Source organism: Protomyctophum parallelum (assembly GCF_964188405.1).
Source record: "Protomyctophum parallelum genome assembly, chromosome: 21".
Lineage (NCBI taxonomy): Eukaryota > Metazoa > Chordata > Actinopteri > Myctophiformes > Myctophidae > Protomyctophum > Protomyctophum parallelum.
In genome coordinates, this window is record NC_139713.1 from 4,125,403 (window position 1) to 4,138,456 (window position 13,054).

The window sequence follows — 13,054 nt, forward strand, 5'->3', positions numbered from 1 at the left end:
CTACCTAAATAAATAACTCATTTTTAGGGGTTAGGGCATTGTAAAAAACGCTAAAATAATAAAATAAAGGTTAAAAAGTCGCTCGCCAAGCAGTCGCACCCCCTGGCGTCAAGTTCAAGCTCCGCCTATGATCAGGACCAGAGAAAAGCACACATGAGTCCCTCCTGGTGTCTGTCTTCTCTGTCCTGACACGGTGCTTAGGCGGGGTTCACACCTGGAGTCTCCTCTTTGCAGAGCAGCTCTGTCCTGACACGGTGCTTAGGCGGGGTTCACACCTGGAGTCTTCTCTTTGCAGAGCAGCTCTGTCCTGACACGGTGCTTAGGCGGGGTTCACACCTGGAGTCTCCTCTTTGCAGAGCAGCTCTGTCCTGACACGGTGCTTAGACGGGGTTCACACCTGGAGTCTTCTCTTTGCAGAGCAGCTCCGTCCTGACACGGTGCTTAGGCGGGGTTCACACCTGGAGTCTTCTCTTTGCAGAGCAGCTCTGCCCTGACACGGTGCTTAGGCGGGGTTCACACCTGGAGTCTTCTCTTTGCAGAGCAGCTCTGTCCTGACACGGTGCTTAGGCGGGGTTCACACCTGGAGTCTTCTCTTTGCAGAGCAGCTCTGTCCTGACGAATACTGGACTACTCGCCCCGGTGCTTGCCCGTTTTTCCTCCCGGAATTTTCCCCAGTGAGGGGGATAACTTTGTAATATGCTATTGGCTGTTTGTATTCTTTTTGGAAAAATATAAAAAGATACTCCTGTGCAAAGGCTATATTATTTGACTTATATTGAACCTATAAACAATTTAGTATTATTTAGTATATGTAAGGTTTTGCCCCCTTAAATGGTACCTCGTCAGATAATCCCCACATATCCTACAACAACTTCTGTGAACAGACTTCACTGTAGTAGCTTTTCATAAATTATATTTGTACTTAGGCTGTCTGCTGTCATGAAAGTTTATAGTTAGAGAAATTCAAAGTCCAGCCGTCTGCTGGCCAGCCTCTCCCACCCCTCACTGGGGAAAATTCTGGGAGGAAAACAGAAACGGGGCGAGTCTTCTTGTTACCGTCCTGCCACGGTGCTTAGACGGGGTTCACACCTGGACAACAGGGATGACAGTTTAGCTTTCGTCATAATAATAATAATAATACTGCCGTCGAGTTAGTTTAACTTTTGTAAAAAAAAATCAGACCTGTGGTGCTGTACTGTCCAGTGTTGTTTTTGGCAGCTCATTTCTATTTTAGTTTAGTCATTTAGTCTTTGGACTGAAACTTCATTTAGTTTTAGTCACATTTTAGTCACCTGGAAATGTCTTAGTGTTAGTCTAGTTTTAGTCGACTAAATGTCATAAGATTTTAGTCGACTAAATCTGCAGTTGATTTAGTCGACTAAAATGTATTTTGGCGGGTCTTGATTACGTCTTAATGAGTGTTTTTACACTTGCTGAAAATAGCCGATCTACAAGCTCACAACGCGTCGCAACGCGACGCGTTGTGAGCTTGTAGATCGGCTATTTTCAGCATGCAACCAAGTGTAAAATTACTTATACTGGATCTCTTGTCCACTAGTCCCTTCCTAACATTTTAGTCTAGTTTTTATGTGTTGACGAAATTGGCAGTATATTTAGTCTTAGTTTCCATTTAGTTTCCATTTAGTTTTCGTCAGTGAAAAAAGGTAGTCGACGAACATTTTTCGTCTTAGTTTTAGTCGACGAAAACAACACTGGTGCTGTCCCAACCATAATCGTCGTTTTCGTTTTTTATCAATGCCAATCGTAGCTAGTAGGCTCCCAGACTACATGCAGTAGGTCCATAAGATCGGCTCGATAAGTATAACCTACTAGGAATTATCGCTTGATACCTTTCGAAGCGGGTTCGATTACTGACAAAAGGGCCTTTCAGACGCAGACGCTCGACACAATCCAGGTCTGCTCAGTCGTGTGCATGAAACAAGCACGTCGTGCGGGCCAATTTCACGGGAAAAATTTAAATTAGGCTTGCGTTGTAGACCCTCAGCTTAACCCATTCTGAACGGGCACCCATTTTGGTGTCGGCATCATGTTATGCTTTTATTGCTTTAGCTATTGAAAAATAGCAGATCTACAAGCTCATATCGCGCCACCGAGTGGCGCGATACGAGCTTGTAGGTCTGCTATTTTTGAAAAAAATCGAAGAACGACTGACATTTTTTGAATCTGATCTCAGGTCAGAATGGGTTCGTCAGACCAGTGTGTGTCCAGTGGAAACCTCGTGTGAATCTGATCTCAGGTCAGAATGGGTTAAACGCAGGGCTCTCATTGAAAATATGAATTATTACGGCGTGTTCCAGTGTTGTTTTGAAACGTCGGCTAAAAACGAAGACGAAGAGTGTTTGTCGACATAAACCCGATGCGAGTGACGCGTCGGGTTTATTAAACGAGGAGGAGATTGCATATACCGTAACTCCAGAAAGACATCGGCCTGCTGTAGATTAGGCTACAGTATATAGGCTACCCATGCATGTTGGGACTCTCCGCAGCTGCATTGCACTATAGGCTACTTTCCAACGTCATGGAACTATTCCAGCACAGACAGCCCAAATCCTCGCATGCATGCGCTCATGCAAAACACTGTTTAAATGGCTTAAATCAAGCGCGATTTTAATTGTAAAGTTGGAAAGCTCCTACAAATTTCATATGACACAAAGACACATCTTGTAGGTCTATTCCTTTTTTCTTTTCTTCTTTTTTTTATTTTTATTTTTACATGTAGCCCATATACATACAGTTTTATATTAACATTTTAGGAGTGAATACATATGTTTCGATGCCTTTGGCAGCCTCTCAGCTGGTCAGACAATGCTGCTCCGCCGTTCTATAGGACAGAAAAACAGGTGAGGACAAAGCGTACGCCAGCTCCCGAGCAGACATGCGGTTTTGAACGTTGTCACGTTCAATTTCAAGCTTTGCCGGAAATGTTAAATGCCGAAAATGTCGGTAATTTCGGCGTGCGCCCATATTTTGGCGTACGCACGGTTGATAAATGAGGGCCTATATGACTAAAACTAAAATAAATATTTGCTGCCAAAAACAACACTGTGGTGTTCCATTGCTGCCCATCTGAAAGGACCTTTAATATGCAGGTTAGGTGGTAGAGTAGAAGATGGATACACACCTGGGGATAGTTAAACTTCAACCTTCTCCTTCTCCTTCTCCACCTATAGACAAACAGAAGATATTAGCACAGCTCTTTAATAGTTTCCCCTACGCAGTCAGACTGCTAAACGAAACCATGGATCACTAAATGAGCGTTGACTGTCCCCTCATTATATGCATCATGCACTCTGACTCTATATTGGTTCCTTTTTCATCCATCATGCACTTTAACCCATTCTGACCTGAGATCAGATTCATACGAGGTTTCCGCCGGACACACACTGTGTCTGATGAACCCATTCTGACCTGAGATCGGATTCTAAAAAAATGTCAGTCGTTCTTCGGTTTTTCAAAAATAGCAGACCTACAAGCTCGTATCGCGCCACTCGGTGGCGCGATATGAGCTTGTAGATCTGCTATTTTTAAATAGCTAAAGCATAACATGATGCCGACACCAAAATGGGTGCCCGGTCAGAATGGGTTCAATATCACCATGCACTTGACTCTGTGTTGTATGTTACGTGTATATGTTAGTGTTTTTATGTAGCTCCCCAGAAATGTCGTTGTATGCTCAGTGTATGCTTTGTGTGCAATGACAAATAAAAGACTATTCTATTCTTTAATAGTTCTTATAGCTGTAGCAATCCCCCCCACCCCCCCCCCCCCTTTTTCCCCCTCACTGTATAAGTTTATTTTCCCTTTTTACCTCCTTTATGATGAAATCCTGTTCTGTTCTTTGACTATAGCCTATTATGGTGTGACAGTGTCTATTTGGCTGGCCAGGTGGAGGCAGTTTTAGAGACCAGGATTACTACTGCATAATACTACTAAATAATTAATACTATACACATTAAGCTAGTGATTTAGACCTAGAAGTAATTAAAGCGGGTCCTGTTTTGCAAATCAATAATATATCAGCATTCTGATGTTAACCTGCGGGCCACATTAATCAGACCATAGTGTGTGTCCATGTGGAAACCTCGTATGAATCTGATCTCAGGTCAGAATGGGGTAAGTGAAGGCGCCGGCCGCCGTTTGCCTGTGTACTGTATATATATGCACTACTGTATATCATGTATAAAACTAAAGTAGTATCACAGGAAACTACACACAGCTCAGCTGATGCTGCAGACAATGGAGCCGTTGTTCCCTATGAAATGACCCCTATAGCCATGAATAAATAAAAACATTATTCTGCTTGTGGTGGAAAGTACTTTTACTTAAGTACTGTACTTAAGTACAATTTTGAGGTATTTGTGCTTTACTTGAGTATTTCCAATTTCCAGTACTTTCACTTCTACTCCACTACATCTCAGAGCCAACATTTGTACTTTTACTTTACACTACAATTATTTGAAAACTTTAGTTACTTTAGTTACTTTGGCGATTCTAATTTTGATTAGAAAACATACATTAACCACTTCAACCCAATACATTTTGGCTATTTTCAATAGACTTTGTACACATTTTGAATGTGGGACATTCTGCAATATGATTACTTTTACTTGTAGTACTTTAAGTACATTTTGATGCCGATACTTTTGCACTTTTACTCAAGTACATTTTCAATTCCGTACTTTTGCTTGTAAAGGAGTAGTTCTAAATTGCAGTATTGGTACTTTTACTTAAGTAAAACAATTGAGTACTTTTTCCACCACTGGTACAGTATACCCACCTTGTATATCCACTTGCCGTTCTCGTTCTTTATCAGTTCTCCGTATTCCTCTCTGTAGTGCTTCCTGAAGTGCTTCCCGAGGATGTAAAAGACCAGGGCCAAACCGACGCCAGCCAGGAGGCCTATGCCTGCCCACTGGGACACAAACACATGCACAGTGGAACCATTAGCATTACCATTAACCATACCATAACCAAACCATACCATAACCATTACCAGCCAGGAGGCCTATGCCTGCCCACTGGGACCAGGGGGGCAGTCAGCCAGATATTTCGTGAAGCCTCATTTGAAATCGGTAGTTCATATAATGGCCTGTTGTGGCGCTGGACTGGACCCAAAAAGCCCCATAGCTCCATAGAGGCCCATGTATTTTGGCCCAACTTCACCTAGACTGTATTACCTTAATAAACATGGTCATGAATACTTTCTTCTTCCAGTCACTAGTTTAAAGTCTCATTTCTAATGTCATAATATTCTTTTTGGAAAATTATGGTCCCATTAATTAAAAAAATGACCATAAAGTCGCGTATGTTCTGAGGGGCGTGGCTACCGTTACAGTCTATGATCGGGATTCCCCTCCCACTCAAGAGTCTTCTCCTCCCACTCGAGTCAAAATAAAAACCAACGGAGAAGAAGGGGGGAAGTCCCGCCTCGTTGTCTGGGCAGCCAATGACCAGCTGGTCCAAAACGGAGCCAGCCAATGGCCAGCTGGTACCAAACGGATCTAGAAAGATGGCGACTTACATCAGGAATTAGCATATTATTACAGGCTTCATGTTACGTTCATGTTAGACCCGGCGAACGCTTTGTCCATATTTTTTACAGTCTATGACTGGGACACACACACACAGTGGAACCATTAGCATTACCATTAACCATACCATAACCAAACCATACCATAACCATTACCAGCCAGGAGGCCTATGCCTGCCCACTGACACACACACACACACACACACAGTGGAACCATTAGCATTACCATTAACCATAACCATACCATACCATTACCATAACCATTACCAGCCAGGAGGCCTATGCCTGCCCACTGGGACACAAACACATGCACAGTGGAACCATTAGCATTACCATTAACCATACCATAACCAAACCATACCATAACCATTACCAGCCAGGAGGCCTATTCCTATGCCTGCCCACTGAGACACACACACACACAGTGGAACCATTATACCATTCTGGCAAATAGGAAGAAAAAATATTTTTGTATTGTCCAAACTATAGAAACAATATAAAACTGATAAGGCGTCAACATTGCAACGTGTAAAAAGGGTTTTTCTATATACTGCATATAATTCCGGTTCTCAATACCCTCCCCTATTCAAAGATTTGCACCACATTTTCACGATAATAAAAACAAAATAAAATAAAAAAAAGAGCTTGTAGATCTGCTATTTTTCAATAGCTAAAGTAGAACATAATCCTTAACCCATTCTGAACGGGGACCCATTTTGGTGTCGGCATCATGTTATGCTTTAGCTATTTAAAAATAGCAGATCTACAAGCTCATATCGCGCCACCGAGTGGACACGAGAGGTCCTTACCTGTGACGTTTCTATCAGGACATGAGAGGTCCTTACCTGTGACTGTCCTATCAGGACATGAGAGGTCCTTACCTGTGACTGTCCTATCAGGACATGAGAGGTCCTTACCTGTGACTGTCCTATCAGGACATGAGAGGTCCTTACCTGTGACGTGTTCTATCAGGACATGAGAGGTCCTTACCTGTGACTGTCCTATCAGGACATGAGAGGTCCTTACCTGTGACGTGACCGTGAACCCTTGCGACTTCAGCATGCACTCTTCCCGCGTGCCTATCCTGGGGTGTTCTCCTCTCCTCTTCCAGCATGGTACGGTGGCGTTCGCGGGGGGCTCGCACCACTTCTGCGGCCCCGAGCCGTCGATCTCCACGAAGTGCCCCTCCCAGTCCGTCATGGCGCACGCCAGGTAGCGCCCGTCCAGGAACAGCAGCACCAGCCAGATGACGGCGGGGACCAGGCTGGTGATGAGGTTGCGGAAGACGGACGCCGGGTCGCAGCACATGCACTTCCGGATCTTCACCACCAGCATCAGGAGGAAGGCGAGGAAGGCGGGCACGAGGAAGAAGAAAGACGCGGACAGTCTGTTCCTCTCCGCGCTCTTGCAGGGACACTCGAACTGCATCGCCAGCAGCCTCTCGATGGCCATGAGGACGAAGCTGAACAACACGTTGGCCGCCACGGGACTCTGCGTCAGCTCGTCCACCAGCTTCTCCAACAGATCTTCTCTGGTGTCTTTCTTCGCCTTCTCTGCTTTGGCCTTGACGGCCTTGACGCTCGGCTTGGGAATCGGTTCCACTGCTCCTTTTTGGGATGCCATTCTGTTAAAGTATAGAAACTAAAAAGGAAAATAAATGATGCCTCGATCGCCTCAATGGAGAGATTATGAAGCCTCTATATGCCTGGCTATATAGCTCATCTGTATATAGACTATGCTTTCTGCGACTGACTGCAATCTGTCTGGATTGACATCCAGCGACTAAATGCCACAAGCGAGGAGGAGGAGGTTGTGCCGTCTGTTATAACTTGGTTCCATGAGTGGTTCCAGATGGGGTATAGCGGGTTTTGGGGGGGTGGAGTAAGACAACGGTGACCACAGACATACCAGCCCTTTTCCACTTCTTCTGCAACATGAGAACAACGTTGGTATCAGGCCTAGAAGTCCAAGGTCCTCAGATGATTACATTAGCCTGATGTGCAACAGTGCTCTCACTCAACGGTAAACAAACCAAGTACAGTATTAGTGTAGTAGGCTACAGGTAGTTATAACTTAAATAAATCATTCCTTAACTTAAAACAAACATTAAATTAATCATTTCAGTGGACTTAATATATATAGTATAGCAGTGTTTTTCATTTGATCACAAATGTATTCCGGCCCAGTTCTGTATTATGTTATATGAATCAAAATGTTTCCGGTCAATTTATTTCCTTTTTGTCCTTTGTTTTTAGTTTTCTTTTTCTCTCTTCTGTTAGTTTTATCCCCCCCCCCCCCACCCCTTTGGTCTCTCAAAAACAATATGACGAAATGAATGCATGTAATGTTTATGCTATATGACCAAAATAAAACTGGAAAAAAGAGAGGAATCCGACAACAGAGCTGACAAGACTCACAACGCCTCGGGATCCCCCCCAGGGGAAGTCACTAATGTTAGATAGATAGATAGATCTTTATTTGTCATTGCAACGTGTACAACGAAATTAAAAGTGCCAACCAATCAGTGCATCATATCACAAAACAACATACAAGCTAAAACAAAACACACATGACTTCTTGTTATATTGCACAACCCCTGTAGCACTAAATGCACAAACATTTTAGCTGTTATCGCACAACAAACCCTTAAGATATAGCAGAGAAAACTAAAATGTGTCGCAGCAACAGATCATTTTTTTTAGCAGCATTGAGTGCAACTATACCGCTGTGGGATAGAAGCTGTTACTGAATCTGTTGGTCTTTGACTTGATCACTCTGTACCGTCTGCCTGATGGGAACTACCCATAGATCCGAAGTCCCGTTAGTCCGAACATGCACTGCTCCCGTGCTTGCGGTTAGGTTTAGGTTTGCTCCCGTGCTTGCGGTTAGGTTTAGGTTTGCTCCCGTGCTTGCGGTTAGGTTTAGGTTAGGGTTAGAGATAGGGATAGTAATTTCGGAACAATGAACCTTCTGACTATAATGACACGGAACCCTGCCTGATGGCAACAGTTCAAACAGTGAGTGAGCGGGGTGTGGGAAGTGTCTTTCATAATGTTCAGAGTTCTTTTCATGACAGCGGTCTCCGTGTAGTTCTTCCAGTGTGGTGGAGAGGGCAGCCAACGATCTTGCTCTGGAGAGGGATGGTGTGGAGCTCTCTGGTGGAGCTGCATGGTGCAGCCGACTACAGATAAGCCATTGAAGATGGATGACGGATGGCCTAAATCCTGTCCCTTTGTGCCCTCAAAACGTTTACAAGACAAGACCAAAGGCTAAGTGCCCTTTTGCCCCGGCTATAAAGACCAAGTTCCAGGCCTGCTGGCGACAACATTAACCCGTTAAACCCCCCTATAGTTCAGTTAGGTTTTCAACTTTTTGTGGCGGGGGAACATTAGCCGGAAACGGTAGATCTATACAAGCTCAAACTCACAGCGCCTCGTGCTGGACGTAGGCCCCTCAAAAATAAAGTATCTGAAATCTATGACAATGTTTCATCTGACTGCAACACAATGTTATACGTAGTGGGGGTCCCTGCTTCATCTCTCTCTGTCTCAGCTCGGGGGGGGGGGGGGGGGGTCCTTGACCTGCTAAAAAGGTTGAAGACCGGTGCCTCTGTATATTTACCCTAATCTTACTCACAAAAATATAGTTTAAAAATGCTGCGGTTCAAGTCATGAAGGACATGGGGAACATCCATCCATCCATCCATCCATCCATCCATCTTCAACCGCTTATCCGTATTCGGGTCGCGGGGGACAGATGCAGATGCATTAAAACATCCTCAGTCTGTCAAACCTGTGGATGTTCCTTTTGTTATGTTGGTGTGCGAGCATCACTGCTGTCTTCACCACAGAACACGAGTAAAATAATCACACCCGTGTGAAGTGAGGGGCGCTCTTATCGTACATCATCATACATTATCCAGTTCCGGCCAATCACAATTTACATCCTCTCACCTTCATCTTCAAGTGTTTGTGTTTACACAATGTTTATGTTCTGTTCTTTGGCTTGTATACAGTAAGTGTACATTTGTATACGTCTCTAAATGTTTTGATGAATTGAACAAGGTGGACCCTCTTGTAAACAAGTGTAATTTATGCTTCATGGTGTCGTGTCGTCCACTCACAGTTAACCCATTCTGAACGGGAACCCATTTTGGTGTTAGCATCATGTCGTGCTTTAGCTATTGAAAAATAGCAGATCTACAAGCTCAGTGTGTGTCCAGTGGAAACCTCGTATGAATCTGATCTCAGGTCAGAATGTGTTAAACATTGTGTGCCCACACAAAACTTAAAAAAAATAAACCCAGGGTACCCACGTTTTACATTCCACAGACGTCTTGGCCGGGCACCCCATACGGGGAATTCCAAGGACGTCTTGGGCACACAAGCTGTTCTTTTTTGTGGCTCTCGCCTTTATTTTATTTATTTTTTTAATAGAGGGATAGGTATACAGTAGGCTGACAGGAAATGGGTAGATAGATATGGGGGGGGGGGGGGGGGGTGACACGCAGTAAAGGCTGTCGCGATCGGGAGTCGAACCCACGGCACACTGCCAGACTGGATTAGCAGCCACGGTGCCCACACGGCTACGCCAGCCATTGTATTGAGTTTGTGCTTGAAACGTATACTATCATTCTGCAAACTGTTAATAAATAATTAAATCAATCAATCACTCACTCAATCAATCAGTTTATACAAACACTCAAAGCGGGCTGTTCATTGTCAATGGTGTTCCAATTTAGTAACTTATTTGTAGCCTGGATTGGTAATCTGGCAGAAATGTTTCTATTTGATATTAATCAATGCACATTTAATTAGTGTGGAAGGCAGCCGGACTATTAATTTTAAACTTTTTGGGGTCCCTGTGACTCAAAGCTTGACATTGTCGGTGCAACCACACTTGTAATTTCCCAGAATTGTGCCTTTCTAGTCTCTTTCTAGTCTCTTTCTAGCCCCTGCCCCCTCAGTGCTCTCTGCACGGCCCTGTTTTCAAAGTGTTAAACTAATATCCACAACCCAGAAAAAGGCAATTTCATATTGACTGAAACGCACACAGCTGAGTAGGGCCTCATTCACACATAAAGAACACATGTTCGGTGCTCTGCCTGTGTTTGATGGCCGCCTCAATGCTTTTCCAATGGGAGTCACATGGCGATTCTTAACAGAATCCTCGTGATTGGCCGAGAGCGGGGGCCAAGTTGACTCAGCCTATAAGGCCTAGACGGCATTTAGGCCTATAGGCTGAGTCAACTTGGCCCACCTGCTCTCGGCCAATCGCACGGATCCGGGGCAGGCGGCGTCATCAGCGTTCTGACGTCACGGCCTTTATACATGAGAACAGACCCCGTCCTGGGAGAGGACGCAGATACAAGCGTGTGTGTCTCCGCGACACGCATTGTGGTGAACCGTTAAGCGCATTATGAGGGATCAGGTCCTGGTGCAAGGTGCTCAGCTGAAGTTGAAGCACGTATACGTAGACCACAGTTACAACCACAACCACAACGCCAAGCCCGTTACCACAGCAACCAGCGTCCAGATCACCGGCACCATTGGTCAGTCGCAGGGCAAGCCCGCGCCCGTCGTGTCCAGCCAGTCCAAGGAGTCCAGCAGAGACGGTAGCGCCGGCTACAGCAAGGGCTCCAGCGGCGGCGACTCGTCCGGCTCCCAGGGAACTGGGAATGGAGGCGGCGGCGGCGGCGGCGCGCGCATGGGCGTCACTGTCCACAAGCACGCCAATCCTCTGACTCCCGAGCAGGCCCTGAGGCGCTTCCGCTCCCAGCTGACTCCCCTGGAGCAGGCGGAGGTGCAGTCCTACCCCAACGTCTACTTCCTGGGCATCGACGCCAAGAAGAGGCCCACGTCCGCCGCCGCCGCCGGCGGAAGCAACAACTGCGGCTACGACGACGAGGACGCCCACTACGTCCACGTCACGCACGACCACCTGGCCTACCGCTACGAGTTCCTCAAGGTGATCGGCAAGGGCAGCTTCAGCCAGGTGGCCAAGGTGTACGACCACAAGATGCACCAGTACGTGGCCCTGAAGATGGTGCGCAACAAGAAGCACTTCCACCGGCAGGCGCAGGAGGAGATCCGCATCCTGGAGTACCTGCGCAAGCAGGACCACGGCGGCGCCATGAACGCGGTGCGCCTGCTGGAGACCTTCGTGTTCCGCAACCACATCTGCATGACGTTCGAGCTGCTGAGCATGAACCTCTACGAGCTCATCAAGTCGGTCAAGTTCCAGGGCTTCAGCCTGCCGGTGGTCAAGAAGTTCGCCCTCTCCATCCTGCAGTGTCTGGAGGCGCTGACCAGACACCGGATCATCCACTGTGACCTGAAGCCCGACAACATCCAGCTCAAGCAGCAGGGACACAGCGGCGTCAAGGTGATCGACTTTGGCTCCAGCTGCTTCGAGAACCAGCCGGTCTACACGTACATCCAGTCTCGTTACTACCGCGCCCCGGAGGTGATCCTGGGCTCGCGCTACGGCCTGCCCATCGACATGTGGAGCTTCGGCTGCATCCTGGCCGAGCTGCTGACGGGCTACCCTCTGTTCCCCGGCGAGGACGAAGGCGACCAGCTGGCCTGCGTCATGGAGCTGCTGGGCATGCCTCCGCAGAAGGTCCTGGAGCAGGCCAAGCGGGCCAAGAACTTCATCAACTCCAAGGGCCATCCGCGCTACTGCAGCGTCACCACGCTGCCCACGGGCAACACCGTGTTCGCGGGGTCCCGCTCCCGCCTGGGCAAGACGAGAGGCCCCCCGGCAAGCAAGGACTGGAGCGTTGCACTCAAGGGCTGTGAGGACCCCACCTTTATTGACTTCATAAAGAGGTGTCTGGACTGGGACCCCTCGAGGCGCCTCACGCCCAGCCAAGCGCTCAGGCACCCCTGGCTGTACCACCAACAAGTGCCCAAGCCCCTGCAGCCCGCAGGGGCCAACAAGAGCCTGGGGGCCCCCATGGTGAAGAGGTTCCCTGAGCATCAAGGCACCCCCTGCTTATTCAAGCCCCAGGTAACCCCCTCCGTTCAGTGGGAGGAGGGCAATAGTATGGTCCCCATGTCGCAGTGTGACACTCGTCCTCTCTGGTCTATGAATAAACGTCGGCGTGATGAAGGCGAGGAGAGCAAGAAGGCAGAATACTTTGGGCGGCAGTGTCTCAGGAGGTAAGGTAAAAAGCAATAGCCTGGCAACCGGAGGGTTTTCCCCCATTGATGCCCCTGGCTTTTCCATGGCAAGATCAGTCGGTGTCTTGGGCTAACTGCAAGACCAGTGTGTCCGTGATGAGCAGGCGGTGCCTTGCACGGTTGCATCCACAGTCAGCATGTGAATGGGTGATGCACATTTTTATCTAGGTGCTAATCTGTCAAAGGACTTCAGAAGTGCAACCATTATTTACTTTATTTCAGATGACCCCCCCTTCCCCCTAGGCTGTGGAATAGCTTACCCCCTTCATAATCGTGGTGCTGTAGTCACTATTGGATTTAAATACTTATTTTTTCCCCT

The 13,054-nt window shown here is 47.0% G+C and overlaps 2 protein-coding genes across 2 annotated transcripts; one reads left to right on the forward strand and one right to left on the reverse strand.

The window, feature by feature from the left end:
* Nucleotides 1-3,152: 3,152 nt before the first annotated feature.
* LOC310878601 (uncharacterized protein) lies at nucleotides 3,153-7,174 on the reverse strand (the record flags this gene model as incomplete). Its single annotated transcript, XM_083792954.1, has 3 exons — nucleotides 3,153-3,185; nucleotides 4,799-4,933; nucleotides 6,578-7,174. The coding sequence occupies 3 exons, from the start codon at nucleotides 7,172-7,174 to the stop codon at nucleotides 3,153-3,155; spliced, it is 765 nt and encodes a 254-aa protein (XP_083649080.1).
* A 3,757-nt stretch (nucleotides 7,175-10,931) lies between these two features.
* LOC310878602 (dual specificity tyrosine-phosphorylation-regulated kinase 2-like) lies at nucleotides 10,932-12,718 on the forward strand (the record flags this gene model as incomplete). Its single annotated transcript, XM_083792955.1, has 1 exon — nucleotides 10,932-12,718. The coding sequence occupies exon 1, from the start codon at nucleotides 10,970-10,972 to the stop codon at nucleotides 12,716-12,718; it is 1,749 nt and encodes a 582-aa protein (XP_083649081.1). The 5' UTR covers nucleotides 10,932-10,969.
* Nucleotides 12,719-13,054: the final 336 nt, after the last annotated feature.